Source organism: Fibroporia radiculosa (genome assembly GCF_000313525.1).
Source record: "Fibroporia radiculosa TFFH 294 genomic supercontigs, scaffold1173, whole genome shotgun sequence".
Taxonomy (NCBI): Eukaryota; Fungi; Basidiomycota; class Agaricomycetes; order Polyporales; family Fibroporiaceae; genus Fibroporia; species Fibroporia radiculosa.
The window spans coordinates 3,223-25,202 of record NW_012133274.1 but is presented as its reverse complement, the minus strand read 5'-3'; the positions used below and the strand labels follow the sequence as shown (position 1 = coordinate 25,202).

The window sequence follows — 21,980 nt, the reverse complement described above, 5'->3', positions numbered from 1 at the left end:
AAGTCCTGTAGGCAAGTGAGAGTGTCGTGATGTAGAATAAAATAACGATGACCAGGTTACACCCAATTTTTGCCCTATCGAAATGGGATTATGATCAGATTTAAGCTACGATCATGGATTCAAAACGTACGCATAGTATAATTGGCCATCCCGTAACAACGTTTTTGAGATCGGTTGAAGGGATTCACCGTATAGGAATGCCCGTACTCGTCTCCAGTCGGATACTTCGTGGTAGCTATTCAACACAAGCCGCCACGAGATCGCGATGAAAACGAATGTGTCGTGTAGGAGAACTGAAACACCAATTGCACCGGCATACATCTCCATCGCCTTCGTTATGCAGAAATTTGTGGGGCCAATAGCGCCACCCGTCGCGGAAGGTATGAGCATCATGCTTCCAGCGACAACACCTAGCCACACAATCGTGTAAGCACCCATCATATACTTATTACTGTGGTAAACAGCGGACATCCGAAAGTAGAAGAGGAGGCTAGTTGTGGAGACAGATAAAGCCATAAAGATGGTATCGATATACTGTATTGCCTGACAATGGCCGACCGATGCAGCTGTAAACACCGTGATTCAGTAACATATCATCGAGACAACATGACTCATACTCTGAAGAACAACGCTCACAAGAGCGTATGTAAAGGTCGAGAGCCTAAGTGCACGTTTGATCCAAGCCTTCATCTAGATATCACCTGAGGACGCACCTAGAGATGTAGTAGACCAGCGTCGGAAAGCCGAGTCTATGCTTAAACAGTAGCCGATAATCGTTGGAAAGGTTTGACAACAACTCCCAGGTCATAGCCTTCGATGAATTATAATCAACGTACGGCATCTATACCCACAACACGATAAACACGTACGCCCAATGAGCCAGCAAGAATGTACCGTCCAAGCTGAAACTCAGGTGCTAGAGACGGGGTTAAGTAAGATAGCTCGTTGAATGCATTGGGCAGCGAACTGCAGTTAGGGCTAGCAGACTCCATATGGGCCAGTGAGCGAGATGTTGTACGTGGCGTATACCTTCTGTCGTCTGTTAAATAAAATTGCGCAGTGGCTGGCAATGCCCGTTATTTCAATCAATAGACGGTACGTACCTGTGGGGTTTCCCGACTGAAGACCAAAAACGACATGACGCTAACAATCAATCGCAAGACTTGGCATCAACTTGCAGCAACGATGTCAAGAAAATTTTAGGGGATAAAGAGCACTTGCAAGATGCATTGCAGGGGCTGGCTGATTTCTTCTCGGACTGTGGATGTGATAGCATTTTTTCTGTAATTTTACTCCCGGGACAATAATGCATAGCCTCTCAGTACTCAATTTGACAATCCATCTCCGCTAGCGCGTCAATCCAGAATATGTCGCCTCAAGACCAGTGTGGGATGCACAGGGATGATATGACTCGCTTGCATAGATTACGCATCTATGCATCACCATCCCAGCAACACAAGATCCAGAAAATGTGGTCCAAGTGTTCATTCTCCATTGAAGAGTTAACCACAACACGTTGATTATCATCACAGAAGCTGAGCCTCGACGTATGCGGCTTGATATCAACAAGACTTGGATAGCATCATGATAGATTCAAGCACTAGTTTATTGAATAATATCAGATTCTATACACTAAGTTCTGTCGCACTCTGCCTGCTTTGGCTCATCAATGATCAGTCTCGGAGTAAATGCACATGAAGGTGGTGGTCTTGATTCGATCCAGGGAGTTCAGAACATTCATATTCAGGAACGAGGTCCCACACGAAGACTAAAGCAAGCGGGGTAGTCGATGCTGGATGATCAAGCTAGGACATTCCGCACTCAAAGCACACTTATAACGTAACTTCTAGTATACCCGTGCTTACACACGGTTGCTTCATCGCTGATTTCGAGTAACGGTGTATCTAGTGGACAGCAGCAACGGCAACGTCCGACCTGCGGTCGGGCGCTTCGGAGCTCTCATCTACATAATGCATAAGTAGCTACAGAAAAACCAAACACTAACGATAGAACAACAGCGAGTACGAAACACGCAGTGTCTCGTACTCGTGGTCCAAAACCGTCACGGTAGAGCAGCTACTCCTCCTCATACCTATCACAGTGGCGGAGTGATCACGCCTGGATAATAAAGTCCTATTCCCGCATGCAACTGCTATAGCGGTGGACTGCCGGAGTATTAGCAAGTGGGAGGAGCAAACGACGGAGCAACGCGCTTGTGATAGCATGATAAGTACGATCGCTTCACTATTTATTCTGAACATGATCGCAGAGAACAATTAATCGTACGTTGGCAAGCTCGTTTACTATCAAGCTAAACGCTTGTAGAGACTTGAGGGGTGCAACGAAACTACTGATGGCATTGAGTGCTGATTCTGCGTTGTCTATCGCTTTTCCAGTCTTCAAGGCGCCCGCGGAGGTCACGGTTTTCATGTATCTCGCGCTTTTCTTAGCTCTTGAGCTCTCGGCACCGGCAGTCTAGATATCATTTCGAATATTTGCTTCAAAAGCAGACGCATTTAAACAGGCCGGGCTCTGCAGAGATCATCTATGGAATCGATGCAACGCCTCTTGCCTTAAGTAGTCGACGAACGCCGTTATTCACGATCCTCCATGCTTCTCACTATATCCTTAGGTATAGCTAGGGTACATGCTAGCCAAACGCGAACTTCTCGTATATACATTAGCAGGTATGAAGTACTCCTTCGCGCACGCAAGGTTTGGGACAGCCTGCATCACACGCATCGACCGAATGACCTACGTAGAGTGCGTGACGAGAAAACCGCGGACAATGGATGCACAACAGGCGAGATACGGTCCACACTCTGCGGGGTCGCAGCTGACCGGACACGCTCATTCAGCACCCATTGCAGACACAGTCACCCCCCTGTGTAACCTAGCAGCGATACCATCGCGGCTCAGTCGGCCTTGTGTTGGATTCGTCAAACATTGCGGCGAGGTTTAACTGTCGTTTCGGTGAGTCTATATCGTGTTTGGTCTAAATTTTTGTGTTGGACATGCTTTTTTATAATCCCGTTGTCCTGGAAACGATCCAAGACACGTACGACTCTTCATTGAACATGCCCAGGCTCGCTGGCGACAGTGTAACTATATAGCCATCTGGGAATGTAGTCATGATGCGCAGTGCATATCAACAGAGGATCCTTATTGTAGGTGTTCAGCTGTGGTTTTAGCCTTCAGAACCCGTTTTTACCGGGCGATATCGTTCCCCCATCTACACTATCATGCAGATCGTTGTAAGACGACCGTTGGAACTGAGCAGGAGTATCGTTATACATTCGCAAGTCGTCTAGTACACAAGAAGTGCAAACTATTCCCGAGGACGTGGAGATAGCAGAGGCCCCTGAAAATGCAATCGGAACAAGTAAGATGGGCCGAGCAACATAACGAAACCAAAACCGCATGTAACCAGACGTGGACCTGTGGCGTGACGGTCGTAAAAGCACGATCGGCCCCTCATATAACTGATACGGCGATGACAGCACGAAGGTCTGCGCGAGAGCACGGACTGAGGAAACAGGGTATGGGCAAGACATCCAGCTGCGGGAGATAAGAGTATGACGGTCACAGCGGAAATGAGCTAAGATGAGATAGACGGAAGGCATGTATGATACGTTCGTGGATGAACACGGGACGCTGGGGCCAGGTAGGGTTGTCAGTGCTTGCTGGCGGAGCACAAATAGTCCCCAGCCAGCGGACGCCGGACGTTGTGGGTGCCATTCATTGCCCCGGTCATACCATCAACTCGTTCCCTATCTTGTCTGGCGACATCAGCCCATCTAGCACGTTTGCATCGAGCTTCATCCCGTCTGCTGGCGCACCGAGAGGCTCTTGGGACGCATCGCGCGAGCGTAAGAGTACGTCGAATGCGAGCACGAGGGGCGGACGCGCAAAAGCTGTGTCCGTCTCTGATTCTGGCTTATGTGGCCCTAGCCCGCACGGTGCGGGCACAGGCGTCGGCGGTGGTGGCGTGCGCAAGCGTGGCTGTCACTAGAGCGGCTGCACCAGCGGCATGGGGGCGGTAGTTGTGGCGCGAAGACCGGGCTGAAGGGCGTCGTCGCAGGCTGAGTGAGCATGCTCGGGAGCGGAAGCAGTTGGGGAAATGCTACGGCTGCGGCGACGCAGACCACCTACAATTGTAGCCGTGTGGGGACGCCGGACAACTGGTACTGTTCCGCGTGCGCGAGTTAGCCTGCAACTTGGCTAATCTCGGAACAGCTGTCTATGTCGCAGATTGTGCGACGATCGTGTTCTTCATTTAGAGTTGCAGAGGCGTGGCGTAGTGAATATTGCATATTGTTAGCTCCAAGTTGACCTGACAGTGCTTAATGCCCGAGGGGGCGCACATAGCTGCATTCAGAGAATGGGGAGATATGTTTGGCTCAAGTATGGCACCCTTACCAGTATCAAATATCGGCATTGGGTTGGCTGTCGTGTGCGGCGCCTGCGACTGATTTTGCGCTTCACTAGCTACGATGAGTCCCTGACCGTATCACTCGGGCATGGGTTCTGTTACGTTTCCACATCAGTCGGTGCCGACGACGATGTGCACATACGAGCGACAAGCGAGTTCTGCTCTGTAAGCACAACAGCTTGACAACTCCACCTGCTCTATCTGCTGACATAGCAGCGAGCGGCTCATGTTGCCAATGTCAAACAACCCGGTGCGCTCTTTTCGTGTCCCTATAAAAAGACCCCTCAGCTACCAGACATCGCCAGCCCACTCACCCTCTAACTCGCACTCTTGTTCATCCGGGCATAAACTAGAAAACCCAATGTCCCACGGAAAGCCATTTACGTTGTACTCCCATGTTGGTGGACCCAACGGCTGGTAAGTAGCTTGCATATTCCATTCTATGTTTACTGAGCTGCTCTATAGGAAAGTCGCTTTCGTGTTGAACGAGTTGGGTCTGCAATATGAGACGATTTACTTTGAATTTAGCAAAAACGAGCAGAAGTCCCCCGAGCATCTGAAGTACAACCCGAACGGCAGAATTCCTACTTTAGTTGACCACAGCAATCATGACTTCGTTGTTTGGTGAGTCGTCGAGCACTACTGACAGACGAGCATGCGGGGACTCACCAATTCGATACAAGGGAATCCAATGCAATTTTGACATACTTAGTGGAGAAGTATGACACGACCCATAAGATCTCTATGGCTGATGCCGGTGAGAAGGTCGCTCAGCTTCAGTGGCTATTCTTCCAAGCGTCGGGTCAGGGGTAAGCGTATGGTACAATGTGTACCGTGAAAGAGCCTCACAAGCGTGTCATCTCTAGGCCTTACTTCGGCCAAGCAGGCTGGTTTCTACTTTACCACCACGAGAAGCTTCCTAGTGCCATTGAAAGATACCAGAAAGAAGTTATACGCGTCTTCGGTGTACTGGAAAGTGTTCTATCGAAGCAGGACTGGCTCGTTGGCGGAAAATGCACCATCGCAGACCTCTCATTCATTCCGTGAGTGCACAAGCTATTGCCGCTATATGAAAATGGTATCTTTGCTTATTGCTCTGCAGATGGAACAACGCAGCACTTAAAATGCATGTTGCGGATTATAGCGGCTTCGATTTTGAGAAGGATTTCCCAGCAGTCTACAAGTGAGTGTTGAGTATCTGATTATGGGTGCTGCAGATTGACAGATATCTGCAGGTGGCATAATGCCATGCTATCAAGGGAGTCTGTTAGCAAGGCCCTCGCCGAGAGACAATCCCTGTTGGCAAAGTAGGTGTGAACCATCTCTGCTGATATCAACGTGATGTATTGTCGAGTATGCCCCCGAGACTTGCCATAGATGTAGGAGTCTGAAGATGTTCCTTTCTTGGATAGATTACGCCATGTGGATTATTTTGTTTTCAGCTGTCAAAGCTCCGCTGAGCAGTTCGCACTTGCCTAGATTGAAGATACATCATTTCCACCTGCTGGAGTGACATATCCTGATTTCGTGACCTTCAGAATGATGTGCTCATCCTAGTACAAGGACGATCGCATAAAAGTAGGTGGTCTAGGTGTGGTGTGTAAACTTAAGTTACCCATAGGATCTACTCGGAGCAGCCAACATGCGCTTACCTATACAATTATCCTCCGGCAGCTATGAATAGTAAGACTCAACGGCCTGCCCGTAACGGGGGCATAGATCAGCGCGTGAATCTTCTACAGGAAGAAGGCATCGCAAGTTTCCCGTATCAAGATTGAACGGAGAACCGCTTCTGAGCATATTCGAGTTGTGTTGAGGTAACCTTGAGTTGCCGTGAGGTACCTTGATGACATGCACTGCGTGGCCATTCTGTTGCACTCACCTCTCGCTGTTGAAGTCGACAAGTGAAGTTGTGGCCCGCCCATATGGGACGAGATGAATAGAAGGCTGTCCAACCCTGTTGAGAAAGCATCGGAGGGGCGAGAGGTGCGATGATGTGGTTCGTTGCACTAAATGTCCTTAGCATAGTTGGCAGGCCGCATGTTGAATTCCACGTGGTTACACCGCTCCAAGGGTTGCACTTCAACGACGACTCCAAAGCGACTCGAGATATTGGGCCGAAACTTCAAGGCGGCTGGCATCCGATGTTAGCGAGGCAATGTACGCCTTGATCCAAAATATTCTAATTTCCCAGAAGGACGAGGGGAGAAGGAGGAGGCAACAGTGTAGCAGGTGAGATGTGTCAGTGGTAGTTAGCCTAAGACGCGCGAAGGCCAAGCTTCAAAAGTGTTGCATTACAAACGCACCTTTAGTAAAATCTCCCGGAAGTCTCTGGCGGTGGGCTAGTTCTTCTGATGTTATATATTGTATACAGTATGACGACACGTCTACCAGCGCGATCGCCACATCACTTAGTCCCTGATGTTTACAAAGATCTCAGATATAGACACGCAAATGAGCGCAAAGAGTCCTCCTCAGCCCTCAGTGGATCTGTGCGAGCCCTGCTCCCCCATGCAGTCGCCGAGTACCTTCTCACTAGATGGAAAATGAGCCCTGTCTGGTTAAGGACTATAGCAAGTAATTCCTTGATGCTGTAAGGAACCTAGGGTTTGCAGGCACAACTACGAAAGTATGAGAGCTTGCTCCTCGCACGACTACATCAGCGGATACAAAACATTGCATGGTAGACAAGATACAGCCATGGTAGCGTTGTTGGAAGATAGAGCCGTCAGGTCAGGACCGCGATCATCTGTAGAACAGTAGCCTGTGAATGAGAACGGAGGTTATTGCAGTGCAGCGCCCGCTCACAGTTACTGCTACTTTAATCCTCCTTGAGTCCTGCATTGTCACCCCTTAGCCAGAACTTGACGAGGAAAGAAATTCTCGTGGCTGCGCCTGCATACACAAAACCCACGCTTCCCCACTCCATCGCGGTCCACCGCGCGAAATCAACAAATACCGCAGTAAAGCCCTTCTCCTGCGCGAGCGGGATCATTGTAGCAAGATGCCCGAAATCAGCAATGAGCAGACAAAACAAGAGTCGACACCATATGCGTCGATTGGATGTAGACGAGAGGACCAGATGTTCGTTGAGTGCAAAGAGAAGGTATAGGTTTGAAAGCTGGTATAGTGAGATCAGGGTGGGTGTGGGAGGGGCTGTGTAGGTGATGTCTGTGATTGGTGACGAGGAGAGGTAGGCGAGGTAGTCTGCTGGTTTTCCTGCTGCATAGAATGAACCTACAAGAGCGGACAGCGGTTCGATATACAGAAAGAAGAGTCGATAAAACAGTGGAATAGCAGCCATCCTATATTAGATTTATCGCAAGGCGTATGAAGACTGTTCGAAATGAACTAGTCACGAACTTTGACGCACTTGAAGTTCAAGCTGCATAACTGAAGTCCAGTCGTCACGTGTGGAAGTGGAACGCCGTTCCAGACTAAGCTCCAGTTAAGGGATGGAGGGACGTACTTAGACACTGGCTGATCTCCACCGGCCGAGGCTATAATTCGAACGGAGGCTATGTCTACTGCAGCAATTACTGATATTTACATCGTCAATGCAGGACGAAAAACTTGAGCGATCACTTGTGCATTCCTAAAGTATGACCAAGATATGACTGCACAGGCGTCGACGGCGACAATCACAGATGATATTACGACCCTGAATCAGCAGCTCTCCACCATCTCACAACTCCATCTTCACCCCCGGTCACGAACGCACCAGCAGCATTTTGTCCTGACGGTCGAGGACGCCACGCAACACTCCATACTTCGCCAGTATCTTGAATGGTTGATACAGCCGCGCGAGCGGCAAGATCCCATGTTTTGACAGTTTTGTCTGCGGACCTTGATAATAGCGATTGATAGTAAATGAACACTTGGATTCTATTAGCATACGCCTCACCCTGATACCGCTAATCGTCCGTCTGGTGAAATGTCTGTGCTCAGCACCCAGGAGGAATGGCCCGCAAGTGTTGCAACAGCTCCCGATCCGGGCTTTCCAGACGGCGATGCTCGCACGTCGTGTAGAATCAGACGCTTGTCCTCAGAGGCAGAGAGAAGCAGCTGCATACATAAATCTCAGGCCGCATGCTTCTCCATACCCGAATAGACTCAATCGACATACCTGGGAGTCCGCGGACCATGCCAAAGATCGTACGGCCATCGCGTGCGAGCTATATGTCACCAGTAGCGACGAGGAAGCGGCATCGAAGATGTAGATCTGGCCGGACTCCGAAGACATTGCTATCCTACTTCCGTCTGGGGCCTGTGCAACATGAGTACAGACTGAACCTCATCAAGGCCGCAGCGGAAAAAGATAGAGACAAGAACACAAGCATCCTCGCAGTGACCCAGAGGCTTACAGATATGAATGACCCACATATTTGCAGTACATGCCAAATTTATTGCGCCCGCTCGAGAGAGTTGCACGACGTTCGCCAAATGAAGCCGGCTCTGCTGAATGAATGGTAACATTTCCGGTGCCACCCGTAGAGGCGTACGTTGCACCTCTTGGATTAAGAGATACAGACCAAGCTACACAAGATCTCAGTGTGAAATGAAAGTATCCGATCGCATATACTCACATGGCTCGCTTGATTCTGATCCAGACCTCACATAACTCTCAAACTTGCCCTCCAGACTCCCGCTGTCGATATTCCACAAGCACGTTAGTCCCTCTAGACTGTTATACAAAACACGCTTCCCCGATGGCTCCACGTCGAGCGATACGAGGCCGTATGTGTGAGCCGGTCGTGTCCGAGACATTTGGCCAGATGTTGAATCCCATTGCTTGATGGAACCGTCAGCTCCTACGCTCAAAACCGTGTCCGCTTGCGTCCATGCTACTCCCCATATCGCGTCTGAATGAGCTGTGCAACGAAAATACAGTTACTGCCATACCGCGCGTCCAAAGTTAGAAGGGCGCGTACTTTCGCTACCGTCATGTGCGTGCAGGAACACCAAACTCTACGGAAACATGAGTACGACAGCTTCAAAACGTTGTCCTGTTTCTCTAACCATGTCAACAGATCTATCGTATGCAAGGGTCTATCGTGGAGCAGAGCAAAGGGCGGCTCGTAGGCTGCGAGGGCGTTCGGACTCGCCGATCGCGAATGCTGAGATCTCAGCACCTCGGCAACTACCGTGCGGGGCCTGAATCCTTGAAATAGCTTCGCCACTGCGAACTCAATTTTTCCTTAGCATCAACGAAAGCGGACGAAGACATCGGATCCCTCGGAAACCTAAATAACAAAAGTCTGTGTTTTCTTCCACTGTATCTCAACTACCTAGCTCATCGTACATGCATGGCAGGATGTCTGACGCTGGAGATGAAATTCAGGTCGACGAGACCACCGTCGAGGTCGAGGCTCCCGCTGAGGCTCCCAAGGGAAAGCTTTCGGTGGAAGAGGCACTTCAGGTATGTTTATGAAAAGCCCCTCCCACACGTATACTGAAGAATAATCTCCACGTATTAGCAAGTTCTGAAGAATGCCCTTGTCCACGATGGTCTTGCCCGTGGTCTTCGTGAGTGTGCCAAGGCTCTTGACAAGCGCCAGGCGCACCTTTGCGTCCTCGTCGAGACCTGCACGGAAGCCGAGTACATCAAGCTTATTGAAGCTCTCTGCGCCGAGCACAAGATCAACCTCATCAAAGTCGGGGATGCGAAGGTTCTCGGTACTTGGGCGGGCCTCTGCAAAATTGATCGCGAGGGCAACCCGCGCAAGGTCGTGGGCTGCTCTTGTGTCGTTGTCAAGGATTATGGTACAGAGAGCGAGGGTCTTCACGTCCTTTTGGACTACTTCAAGAACCGCTAAAAGTGAGTTCAAGTCTCAGTCGTTCTCGAGATGACAAATAGACTCCCTCTACCGATCTTAATTGTGAGGAAATAGTCTATCCGGAATCATTATACACTTCTGATTTGATCATTCACTGTCCGTGTCTCTTGACCATTCACTGACTTGATCCTTCGTAGCTTCGGTGTCTCCCTACATTCATTCCATTGTAGCGGTAGTCTCGTCTCAGTGATATTACCATCAATCATCATCATCTATGTTATTTGCGTGACACGGCGCGTACAACGGTCGCGAGTGGGATCCTTCACATTTCGACTTGAAACTGGTGATATATGTACATGTTGGAGGCTCTAATCGGCCGTCCTTACATGCTCCCTTGACGGCGCCTGTTTACCTATCGTGATCTTCATGTTCAGTGCCATCGAGACTATCAAATTTATGAAGTTAGGTGCGACATGCATTGAGGAGCAGTTCGGCATTTCTTCAGCCACTGTCGCTTTAGCATTTCTAAATATCATGTGGGCCAACTATTACTTCCACACTTTCAGGATGAGAGAAGCTGACATGACACGTAGTGCATGGTTCCATGAATGTATGCTTACTCATGAGGGCTTCACATAGCATGAGCGTAATGAAGGCGGTCGAAGTGAATGCCACGAGTGCTCTCATGTGCCCGTAAAGATCCGAGTATATATATTCAAGGGTATCCATATGAATAAGACAGTGTGTTGGTCCCTACTCATAGTAAAGCTGGATCGAGTTAGAGGTATTCCAACGACGAGGCACTCGAGTCACTATTCTCATTGGAACAGGACGCTACGTCATCTCCTCTGTTGAAACGGTAAACTTCGGCACGCGACAGGAAGTGAATGGTGCAACGACTACGCCGCCGTCATGCTCTCTGTTTCCGGCACACAGGACATCCGCGTGGAACCTTGGCTCTAATCAGAGCAGTGCTATGATGAAGCTCAGTCAGTGGTTCACAGACGCCGCGATAGTACTCACAGCGCAATTTTCCCTCCTATACCTTGATGGTTCCCGACATCTAAACCTATCGAACGATAATCCAATTGACTTGTGGGACCATCGTTAGGAACACAATGTAAATGAACTACGTGTCGGCACATATAGAGCAACATAAAGTCGTGCGGGTACTGTTGTAAGGGAAGACTGCATACGGGACATAATGTCTGAGCTAATAGGGTATAAGTGATCATGTCTATCAATGACTTCGCGAAGGTGGAAACAAACTCACAACTTATAAAAAAGCCCGTTGTTTGATTCCGATGCAGATGACGTGCAAGTTCAGCACAGTCTCCGTCGAGAATCATCTGACACCCTTCAAGGAGCGATGTCTGGAGATTAAAGTCATGGAGAATCTTTATCAGGGCACCCTTGAGACCAGGTATTTCCAGCCCGTTCTTGATGCGTCTGATCAACCTGATTGGGTCAATCTCGGCTCCGACATTCTCAAGAAGGCCTCGGATGAACGCTAAACCGAAAAGCGGTTGGTAGCGTGGCACGAACAACCAAAGAAAGACTTACATGGGCGAGTTTCCGAATATCTGAGCAGATCTTCCCATAAGTCATCATCATGTTGCCCCTTCGCGAAGTCAATAGCCTGGATGGCGATACCTTCAGTTAATATCTCACAGCAGGATAGACAACGACCTACTCGATTGACATCTCCCATGCGTTCAATGATGAGGGTAAGAGCCTTCTTGTTGTTCCCCATTCGGCCTAGAAGGAATACCATCTCAGGGACCATATCTCGATCGTTACAAATGTTGTATGCCTAGGAATAAGCCTGGTCCGTCAGCCGCAGATCATACGCGCAGAAATGTCATCACCTCCTCCAAGCTATAGTAATTGCTTGCTCTCAAGAAGTCGATCAAGTGGTCAGAAGCATACTCGGCATACAGTTTGACCTGAAGAAGATGAACAATGCCGAGAAGAAAAAACAAGATCGCAAACGAACCTGAACGTCTGCGAAGTCCGAAGTGAGCTGAGGATCCTTATGAAAGAGGGCGTCGAGGTACATGTAAAGATAGTAGGGACGGCTTTGGAGCTGTTGCACAACACGCCCTATCTACAGCCCTGAGGTGAGTAGTCTTGAGCGAGACAACAGATAGAAACTAACGGGAATCGAGTGGATGTGATCCACGAGAAGTATGATAGCGGTGCTGTTATGGTCAAAGTCGACATCTTCGCCACCCTTCTTGCGTATCTCCATGAGTTCATGATCGAATTCGACCAGCAGAAGGACTTGATCTTGAACCGCAGTGAAGAGGTTATTTTCCCGAATGAGGTCGAAGACATTTGGACGCCGCAGACGGAGGAAGAAAGGCAGGGCCTTTCCGGGCTGACGGTTATTGGTGTAGCTGATGTATTTCATTAGGGGATGTAAGGAATGAGACCAATATGAATTCTCACAGCTCTGCCAGTGATTCCATGAGTAACACTGTCTCCGACGAAGTGGTTCTCGCAGAGGAGGACGACGGGGAACGATCGAGCTCCGCTTGCACCGCAACAATGACAGCGGAAATGTCATATATACCCTTGGGCCAGCTCTTGATTGTTTGAAGCAGCATCTACAATTATTCACATATTGGCGAGCTCCAGACTTGACTTGAACAGATAGTACGAACCTGTCGATCATTTGCCAGATAATAGGCCATAATCATCTCATAGACCAAATGGCCCAAAGTGGGAGCATCAGTAGGTACGTAGGGGATTATAGCCTGATTCGAAGTCATTGTCAATGGAGGAAATAGTGATTGTTACCAGGCGTACCTGCAGTTGGAGCTTCTGGGCAAAGAAGAAGATCCAGTCCTCCCATCGCTTCACGTCTTGTCCACAGACTTTCGGACATAGACGTGCTGCCTTGATAAACTCGCCTAACAAATTCTAAGCCACATGCGCAGATCAAGAAACGAATGGGGTATGTGTACCTTCGCTGACCAAATGCTCGATATACCGTTGTCCAATGTCGACCGCATCTACGGCTTCTTCACCGGGACCGCCTGCGATACCCATCCCAGCCTGTCGTTCGATCTCGTCCAACGCTTCCTCATACCTCTTCCGCTCGACTAGCCACGCAACATGATCCCTCCAATCCCGCGGCTTCACCACTACCACATCCTTCGGGCTGACCACGATATAGTATCTGTTATCCGCACCTCCTGTCACAGCTCCTGCCTCTACCTCTACAAGATGATAGTCGTTGCAACCCCATCGCTCGTAGTTGGAAATGCCTAGCGCATCCGAGGCCAACTCTTCACCGCCACGTGAAACGATTCGAAGCTCTGGACGTTCAGCAGCCTTGCGAGCCTGCTCGTCACGGTTTGATGTAGCTTCATTGCCTGTAAGTAGGGACGTGTCCGGAGGCGAGTATGCTAAAAGTAAAAATGCTGTAAGCGGAGGCGGTGGTGCTGTTTGCATCGTAGATGGGGCCATCGCCTCTGTCGTTTGATGAGACGAGGGCGTAGAGGTGACACTTGCAGAGCTAGGAATTAATGTTGGTGGTGAAGACGTCAAAGGGTGTGGGACTATTCCGGCGACCATACAATCTAACTGGAAGACAGCTGTGACCTCAACCAGATACGGTGGCAAATTGGCGGAAGACGACGTGGTGACAGTCCTCGGTCGTGCCCGGATGCGCGCAACCTTGATTTGGTCTGCCCAGGCGACGAGTAGAGTAGAGTCGTCTTGCCAATGCAGAGTGCATCCAAATAAGTCTGCTCGTGGGCTATCTGCAGGCCTATCAATGAAGGTAATGCGCGTCTGCGAGACGGTATCGTAAATCTTCACGCCCTGTACATCAAAAACAATTAGTGAGCAAGCCCGCTTTACACTCCATGGTTGCATACCAAGTCGTTCGCCCATGCGATCAACCTACCTCGCCATCGCACCTTCCATACAGGGCCTTCGTTGGAGTGCAGAACGGTCTCTTTGTATCCCAGCCATCCCTTTTCTTGCAAAACCAACGACCCCTCCATTCCGCCATAGACAACCGACCGAGTACCACTCTTGGCAAAATTCGGTTCGAGAGCAACTGAGCGGAGAGAGCGTTTTGCTCTGAAAGTCTGAGATTCAGAAGTAGAGACCGAATGTATGACAACTTGACCTGATATATATGTCAAGTAAGTAAGAGCATCGTACGAGGGAACTCGTCTGAGATTCGAGATGTAGCGATCGAAGCCACCCTGACGAACGAATCAACATAAATAACAGAGGTCTCACCGTCTATCGACGTCGTAGCTATCCACTCGGCGCTGAGGTCCATAGAAATATCTGTCACGTACGCACTGTGCGCCTCAAACGACTTCACATGGGTACCGGACAGGTCGAGTACATGAAGCATGCCGTCGTGCGTACCCAAGGCCTGGAGAGGAATTACAACGTGGAAGGAGAAGAATAACGCAAAGGTACGAACTAGTCGTTGGTTCGCATGAGCCAGGACAGATATAGAGCCCTTTTGTAGAAGACTTTGTGTAATTCCGCCTAAACGCTCGTACTTGAGCGCTGGCTCGTCGTCGTCCTCGTCTTCGGAATCATCCTCGTCCTCATCAAAACTGCCCTCGCTGTCTCCGTCTTCTGATGCCTCCTTACCGTCTGGTCGGATGCCCTGAAGTGCAGGTACCTTTTCAGCATCTTGCCTCGCGTCCGCGTCAATACTTGAGCTATTCGATTCGGGACTGCTGATATTGGGGTCATCGTCTCCTACATCACTCACAGCGCCTTCCGAGCCTGTCGCCAGCGTGTCGGACTGTTTCTCGTCGAGACCGTTAGACTTAGGCGATGACATGGACGCATGAACACGACGAGGAAGGCGTGGATTGAATGTGGGGAGGATGTGCGAGGCGACGGGCAGGTCCTAAGACTGCTCATGACGAGTTGAGCCGTGATTTCCAAGTTCGGATTAAATGGGCGTCACTGCAATATCTCCGCTGTGAATTCCCGACAATTGTCTGTGCCATTCAATGTAATTCAACACTCGATTATGTCTGGAAACACATCCCTCAATATGACCAGCTCATCAAGCCAACTTGTATCTCTGATCCGATCCTATTCTCATTCTCCGTGAGTGTCCGTGTAACCTCACCTACTTTGTTGATCAGCTTGAACATTCGGCAGTGCACCCATATGGAGCGTAGCAGGAATATGTGAGCTGCCTAATTGTTTATATACGACCAACTATTCCCTCTGACAACTGAATAGTCTTCGCATCCTCCGTCGTTCCACCGAATCCTCTCTTACCACCGTTGATGTTTCGACTAGGATTCGGAGCAATCTTCTCCGGGGCAGGATATGTTCTCGCCTGTGGAGATGCTCGAAACGGCAGTGGGATAAGCACGGGTATATTTCCAAAGTATCTTGAATTTCAGAATCTACTGACAGCACAACTAGCGTGGTCCCTCACTTACCTGTTTGTTAATATGCGCAAATCCTTGACTGCTCCGCGACACGTGGTCCCTCTCTTTCTAGTGGGATCCACATTGGCATCATCGGCACTTTATGGCACCGAGTATTTCTTCTTACAAGAGAAGGAAGAAAATGAAGCTTAACGCACTTTCCTCGTTATTAAATCTGAGTTGCACTTCCGAGAGTAGCCCCGTTCGGCGTAGATCACGATGACAAATGTATGCGAATGGTGCAGACCAAACGGAAGCTGAGAGAATGGATGTTCATGCAATCCATGCATGAAATCCGCGTCAACTAGACCAAATCAGACGATGAAAGCACGAAACTGCGAATTAGAATCTACGGTGAAGGAGATCATAGGTAAGTCATCGAGTCTTACATAAGACGTACAAGGTGACGAAACAGGCAGAAAATGATATAATAACTGCAACTGTATAGCTCTTCGGCAGCTGCCGGATGGCGCGTCCGGCCTATCGACGTAACTTTCGAGGATTGTAACTCACTCACACTCTAACTTGGGCTATAAGCGTGCGGCAACAACAAAATGAGGTGAATTATCTTCCTGCTGTACTCGGTAACTATTGATACGATGCTGCTATAGCGGTTCCAAACTCGTGGTATCTAGCGTTCGAGGCTCTGTGAAGGAGCTCCTCGCCGAGGCCAACGGCGATAAAAAGCGCAACTTCGTTGAGACAATCGAGTTGCAGATTGGTTTGAAGAACTACGACCCTCAGCGTGACAAGCGTTTCTCTGGCACAGTCAAGTATGTAGACTTTTGCTGTACCGCTTTCGTGCACTAATTCGTAGATCGTCAGGCTCCCGAATGTCCCTCGTCCCCGCATGTCCATCTGCATTCTCGCTGACGCCGCAGACATCGATCGTGCAAAACAGATTGATTTGGAGTACATGAGTGTTGATGACTTGAAAAAGTGTGTACGTCTTTCAAGGCTCACGTTCGAAACGCTGACATCCTTACCCCGATTGAAAGGCTCAACAAAAATAAGAAGCTAGTCAAGAAGCTGGCGAAGAAGTACGATGCTTTCCTTGCCTCTGAGACCTTGATCAAGCAGATTCCTCGTCTGCTCGGCCCCGGTCTCTCGAAGGGTGCGTCACTTCGGGCGATTCTCGAGGGCATTGTTTAGATAGCGGCTCAATTGCAGCTGGGAAATTCCCTACACCGGTGTCCCACGCAGAGGACCTTTCCAACAAGCTCACCGAGGTTCGCTCCACGATCAAGTTCCAGCTGAAGAAGGTCCTATGTCTCGGCGTTGCCGTAGGCCACATCTCAATGACTGACGACCAAGTGCTCGGAAATGTCATGCTGAGTATGTTATCCGTGAGAACCTTCCGAGAGACATTATTCATTTTTTTCTCAAGGCATCAACTTCCTTGTGAGTTTGCTCAAGAAGAACTGGCAGAACGTCAAGTCACTGCACATTAAGACCACGATGGGCAAGCCCGTCCGGCTGTTCTAGGGTAGAGGTCGCTTTGGGGGAGAAAACAGGGACATCGTTTGTCAGGGTTGCAATGCAAAACATGAGCCCGCACGCTTTCACCAACGGCCCACAGCCGATTGGGAGCCTATGCAACACTGGTTGCGATATCTCGTTGACTTTCTACCACACTCTCCACTGTAGCTATATTCGAATGATGTACAGACGGATAATCATGCTTTTTATATGACATATGTATGCATGAATTTCTTTGAATGAGAATTGCCTCGTATGGGATTCAGGCTCAGCTAAGCGGAAATTTGAGGCCGCGCCACCGGATCGATACTGCAGGACGCGAGCCGCAAGATCTGCCTCGCTCTTTCACTCCTACCGCGACGATGCCCCCCTCTGCTTCAAAACAAAAGCGCCTTGCAGAAAAGGCTGCAAAGCAGGCAGCCAAAGGAAAATTTGGAACTGATGCGTCCACCTCGACGACCACACCCTCAGGCTCCGTTAATGGCAGCTCTGTGTCCACCCCTCTGACCAGCTTGTCGGCAGCAACCAGCCAGGAAGACCTCACATCGATGGCGAAGCTGCAACTTGCAACGGACCGGTGAGCTGCCCTATCCTGCGCGATCTGTCTCCGGACCGCTCATCGCTTGATTATGTACCATAGGAGTGCGGCAGGCGTGCTCGTTTCCGATCCCAAGGGCCGCGACATCAAGTTCGATTCTTACACCCTGTCATTCCACGGACGTCTGCTCATCGAAGGTGCGGAGGTGTCGCTGAACTATGGTCAACGGTACGGCTTGCTGGGAGATAACGGTTCGGGAAAGGTGCGTAACTTCACTTTTTAATGCCTGCCTCCAACAAGCTAATTACACACCCCTTCCAAGTCAACATTCTTGCAATCAATTGCTGAACGAGACATCGAGATTCCTGATCACATTGATATTTACCTTGTCCGAGGCGAGGCAGAACCTTCGGATGTGAACGCCGTCGACTACATTGTCAAATCTGCTAAGGAGAAGGTCGCTCGGCTTGAGCAGCGAATCGAGGATCTCTCTGTCGCTGACGAAATTGATGAGGCTGCCCTTGAAGCGACATACGAAGAGCTGGAGGAAATGGATCCAAACACGTTCGAGGCCAAAGCCGGCAGTATCTTGCATGGTCTTGGATTTAGCCAACAGATGATGCAGCGCCCCACGAAGGATATGAGTGGTGGCTGGCGAATGCGCGTCGCCCTTGCTCGTGCACTTTTCGTTAAGCCCCACCTGCTGCTGTTGGATGAGCCGACTAACCATCTTGATCTCGAGGCCGTTGTGTGGCTGGAGGCGTACTTGTCTATGTACAATCACATCCTGGTGATCACGTCGCACTCGCAGGATTTCATGGACACTGTGTGCACGAATATCATGGATCTGACGATGAAGAAAAAGCTCGTCTACTATGGTGGAAATTACTCCACCTACGTGCGAACAAAACAGGAAAACGAAGTCAACCAGATGAAGGCGTACCAGAAGCAGCAAGATGAAATCGCGCACATCAAGAAGTGCGTCCCTGCCAATCTCTTTGGTTTATCGATTATTCATCGACGCCGTCCTTTCCATCCCTAGATTTATCGCATCGGCGGGAACATACGCGAACTTGGTCAAGCAAGCGAAATCTAAGCAGAAGATCATCGACAAGATGGAGGCTGCCGGTCTGATTGAGAAGATCGAGGTGCCCAGGCCTTTACGCTTCAACTTTGAGGATATATCAAAGCTTCCCCCTCCCATCCTTGCCTTCAACGATGTCGCGTTTTCGTATTCTGGGAGGAAAGAAGATTATTTGTATCAGAACCTGTCGTTCGGTATCGAGTACGAGAGTTTTGTTGTTTTGTGGGCACGACGTGCTTACCGTCATGTTTTAGTATGGAGTCGCGGGTGGCTATCGTCGGCCAGAACGGTACAGGAAAATCGACGCTTCTGAACCTCATTACCGGTGCTCTGCAGCCCTGCGAAGGAACAGTCTCGCGACACGTAAACCTCAAACTCGCCAAATACTCTCAACATTCTGCGGATCAGCTCCCGTACCAAAAGGCGCCAATAGAACACTTCCAGTCCCTGTATGCAGAGAAGTATCCGGACAAGGATCTCCAGGTTTGTTTCACTAGTGAGGTAGACGCGTCACGACGCTCATATCGTCTTACATAGGCATGGCGTGCGCAATTAGGTCGTTTCGGTCTCTCGGGCTCACACCAAACTTCGCCGATCAAGCAGTTATCAGACGGTCTGCGGAATCGGTGAGTAATACGAGTTACTTGTCGGGGGCCGCTTCTGACACACCTCCCGCAGTGTTGTGTTTGCCCAGCTTGCCATGGAGCACCCACATATCCTGTTGCTTGACGAGCCGACGAACCACTTGGACATGGCCTCGATCGATGCCTTGGCACGGGCGATTAAAGAGTTTGAGGGGGGTGTAGTGATTGTGTCTCACGACTTCCGTACGGATCCGTTTCTCCACACGCATGGAATTCTCTCCTGCTCACATCTGTTTCCCGAACAGGTTTAATTTCCCAAGTCGCCGACGAACTGTGGGAAGTGAAAAGCCGCAAGATTAAGAATCTGACGAAAGAAGATATCACCATTGTGGACTACAAGAACCTTTTAGTCAAGCACAGTGCGTATTTTCATTGACACTTGCTCGCTAACATCAATGTGTGGGACAAATTGGCTGATTGACGCTATAATACAGGTTACGCCGCGCTTGAGAAGGCGAAGCTGTTTAGCAAGACCACGACCAAGAGTAAGACTTAAGCGGACATTGTTCCATTGCATGAATGTTACGATTAGATTATGTGTCGTTAGCGCGCATGTTTGTAGCCGCATTTTTGTGCCAACACTTGTTTTTCTACCGCTACCATACCACGACATGCATTTCCGATGCCCTACTACTCGCATATACATTCTATATCGGTCGCGTTGTATCAATGTCATGTAGACGTGCGCTTGCAATGAATCAGTTCTCCGACACGCCGGAATGAAAAGGGAATTAGCGCTATGGCAGAACACCGTACGATACAACTTTTATCGCGTTTATCAGGACCTTCCTCGGTTTCCAGGTGCTGGGGATCAATCAATAGGGCGCAGGAGATGCGGCGCAGCTTCTGTACCAGTGAATGATGCGTCATTGGTGGTCCATACCACTAGAGGAAATAATCCGCAGGAGGCCGCTTTGCAGGTATTGTGCGTACATCCTGAGGAGCCAAAAGGGTTAGCCGTTTGCTCAGAGCGCGTCGAACAGTCTAGATTGACATGAGAATACGCCCGAGAAGACTCGAAGCTAGCCGCGGCGTCGAAGAGCGCCAAGAAAGCGGAAATGCCACCGCAGGAAGGGAAGCTGAAAAAAAAACACGAGAGGCCATCACCACTCACCGATGGCGCGTGTCCGAAAACCTTGTATTCCTGGCCGAGGTTGTCGTCGAGCTCCAAGATGGAAGCCACGTTCCCGCACCTGGGAATAGGGAGGGTGGTGTGAGACCGGACCGCCGCAGAACACGAGAGAAACGCTGAACGTAATAGCCCGTGGCCGGAAAGGCCAGCAATTACGGAAGACGGTGATAGACCTTAATTGGCATTCGGTGAAGCGGAACTCACCGATAACAGTAGTTTGGCGCACTCCACACTGTCACAATGGTCTTGTCGAACATCAGCTTGTATCCCTCCATGGCAAGCTGGTGCGCCCGAGCGATCAAGTCGATGGCGTTATGGTGGGCGAACGCCTTGGTGATGTCCGCGCCGAAGAGGAAGCCTGCACCGCGGGGAGATAGGCCCCAGCCAGTGATATCTTCACCGCCGGGACGGCATATCAGCGAAAAATTCCGCGGCGCACATTCGTCGTCCCAGGCGACGGGTAAAGACTCACCGTCAGGATCCGACCAGAGCAAGTCGCACATTGGGCCATCATGCGGCACCTCTTGCTTGCGGTCGATGGCCCGAATCTATGCGTCCCATGGGACTGCGCATGAGAAGGCGGGGTGAGAGGGGACTCGTGCAACTCCCACCTGGTCGATGCCCTGCAGAATTGGGCTGAGGCCACCGTGCACACAAAACACCCGGCCGTCGACGATGGCGCCCAGGGCGAGGTAGTCGAACACTTCGCAGCACCATCGCCACACATTGCTACTGCCGTATTTTCGCTGACATTCGTCGTAAAATCCGTAAACTTGGGTGATTTGACGCGACTCATGGTTTCCTCGGATTAACGTGATCCGTTCGGGATACCGCACCTTCAACGCGAGAAGGAGGAGGAACGTTTCGACGCTGTAGAACCCCCTGTCCACGAAATCGCCTGCGGCGCATGTCCGGGGAATTAATTGCGTGCTCATGAAAAGGTCGCGCGATGTGACGGAGCCCACGCACCCATGAACAAGTAATTTGTCTCCGGACACGAACCGCCGACCTTGAAAAGCTCCATCATGTCCCAGAACTGCCCATGGATGTCTCCGCATATCTGAGCCGCCGCATATCACTGTAACGTTACCGGGTCATCCGGGCGGTCACGAAACGAAAGCACGCACTGTCACGGGCGAGTCGACGACCTGTACGTTCGCCTCTTCGATTAATATTTCGCGTGCCTTTATGCACAGCCTCTTGACCTCTTCTTCCGAAATGGGCTCACATCGATTCAGCTGCTCGATCTGCCTGTAAACACCAAGGACCGGCGGGGCGGGTGGGCGATTGGGCCGCGGTGAGTGGGGCAGACGAGCACAGATCCGACAAAGTCAGCAGCGCTACGCCGTGCACGGCTGCGGGCGACCCACCTGTCCAAATCACTCGGCATGCCGGACGGTGGCTACTCAACTCAGGTGGTGGTATGAGCAAAGGGACACGCTGCTTACCTAATGTGTCGCGA

The 21,980-nt window shown here is 50.2% G+C and overlaps 8 protein-coding genes across 8 annotated transcripts; 4 read left to right on the top strand and 4 right to left on the bottom strand.

Annotated features, from left to right (window-relative positions):
• Nucleotides 1–111: 111 nt before the first annotated feature.
• Nucleotides 112–992, bottom strand: FIBRA_02327 (uncharacterized protein; the record flags this gene model as incomplete). The annotated part of the gene is made up of 4 exons (XM_012324190.1): nt 112–566; nt 618–661; nt 714–811; nt 870–992. The coding sequence occupies 4 exons, from the start codon at nt 990–992 to the stop codon at nt 112–114; spliced, it is 720 nt and encodes a 239-aa protein (XP_012179580.1).
• Nucleotides 993–4,793: 3,801 nt separating this feature from the next.
• FIBRA_02326 (uncharacterized protein) lies at nt 4,794–5,743 on the top strand (the record flags this gene model as incomplete). Its single annotated transcript, XM_012324189.1, has 6 exons — nt 4,794–4,849; nt 4,898–5,056; nt 5,116–5,241; nt 5,299–5,475; nt 5,535–5,615; nt 5,668–5,743. 6 exons carry the CDS (start codon nt 4,794–4,796, stop codon nt 5,741–5,743), a joined length of 675 nt encoding a protein of 224 aa, XP_012179579.1.
• Nucleotides 5,744–7,253: 1,510 nt separating this feature from the next.
• FIBRA_02325 (uncharacterized protein) lies at nt 7,254–9,199 on the bottom strand (the record flags this gene model as incomplete). Its single annotated transcript, XM_012324188.1, has 6 exons — nt 7,254–7,669; nt 8,154–8,278; nt 8,337–8,497; nt 8,559–8,699; nt 8,814–8,968; nt 9,019–9,199. The coding sequence occupies 6 exons, from the start codon at nt 9,197–9,199 to the stop codon at nt 7,254–7,256; spliced, it is 1,179 nt and encodes a 392-aa protein (XP_012179578.1).
• Nucleotides 9,200–9,746: 547 nt separating this feature from the next.
• On the top strand, nt 9,747–10,248 carry FIBRA_02324 (uncharacterized protein; the record flags this gene model as incomplete). Its single annotated transcript, XM_012324187.1, has 2 exons — nt 9,747–9,851; nt 9,910–10,248. The coding sequence occupies 2 exons, from the start codon at nt 9,747–9,749 to the stop codon at nt 10,246–10,248; spliced, it is 444 nt and encodes a 147-aa protein (XP_012179577.1).
• Nucleotides 10,249–11,316: 1,068 nt separating this feature from the next.
• FIBRA_02323 (uncharacterized protein) lies at nt 11,317–15,034 on the bottom strand (the record flags this gene model as incomplete). The annotated part of the gene is made up of 13 exons (XM_012324186.1): nt 11,317–11,417; nt 11,483–11,719; nt 11,773–11,848; nt 11,903–12,022; nt 12,078–12,155; nt 12,206–12,316; nt 12,368–12,608; nt 12,661–12,818; nt 12,876–12,968; nt 13,021–13,124; nt 13,179–14,040; nt 14,097–14,353; nt 14,389–15,034. The coding sequence occupies 13 exons, from the start codon at nt 15,032–15,034 to the stop codon at nt 11,317–11,319; spliced, it is 3,084 nt and encodes a 1,027-aa protein (XP_012179576.1).
• Nucleotides 15,035–16,195: 1,161 nt separating this feature from the next.
• FIBRA_02322 (uncharacterized protein) lies at nt 16,196–17,126 on the top strand (the record flags this gene model as incomplete). Its single annotated transcript, XM_012324185.1, has 6 exons — nt 16,196–16,200; nt 16,253–16,414; nt 16,467–16,580; nt 16,640–16,755; nt 16,812–16,976; nt 17,029–17,126. 6 exons carry the CDS (start codon nt 16,196–16,198, stop codon nt 17,124–17,126), a joined length of 660 nt encoding a protein of 219 aa, XP_012179575.1.
• Nucleotides 17,127–17,482: 356 nt separating this feature from the next.
• FIBRA_02321 (uncharacterized protein) lies at nt 17,483–19,882 on the top strand (the record flags this gene model as incomplete). The annotated part of the gene is made up of 9 exons (XM_012324184.1): nt 17,483–17,697; nt 17,761–17,920; nt 17,981–18,636; nt 18,701–18,943; nt 18,997–19,225; nt 19,280–19,368; nt 19,421–19,569; nt 19,632–19,745; nt 19,821–19,882. 9 exons carry the CDS (start codon nt 17,483–17,485, stop codon nt 19,880–19,882), a joined length of 1,917 nt encoding a protein of 638 aa, XP_012179574.1.
• A 389-nt stretch (nt 19,883–20,271) lies between these two features.
• FIBRA_02320 (uncharacterized protein) lies at nt 20,272–21,542 on the bottom strand (the record flags this gene model as incomplete). Its single annotated transcript, XM_012324183.1, has 5 exons — nt 20,272–20,370; nt 20,501–20,691; nt 20,745–21,066; nt 21,130–21,416; nt 21,488–21,542. 5 exons carry the CDS (start codon nt 21,540–21,542, stop codon nt 20,272–20,274), a joined length of 954 nt encoding a protein of 317 aa, XP_012179573.1.
• Nucleotides 21,543–21,980: the final 438 nt, after the last annotated feature.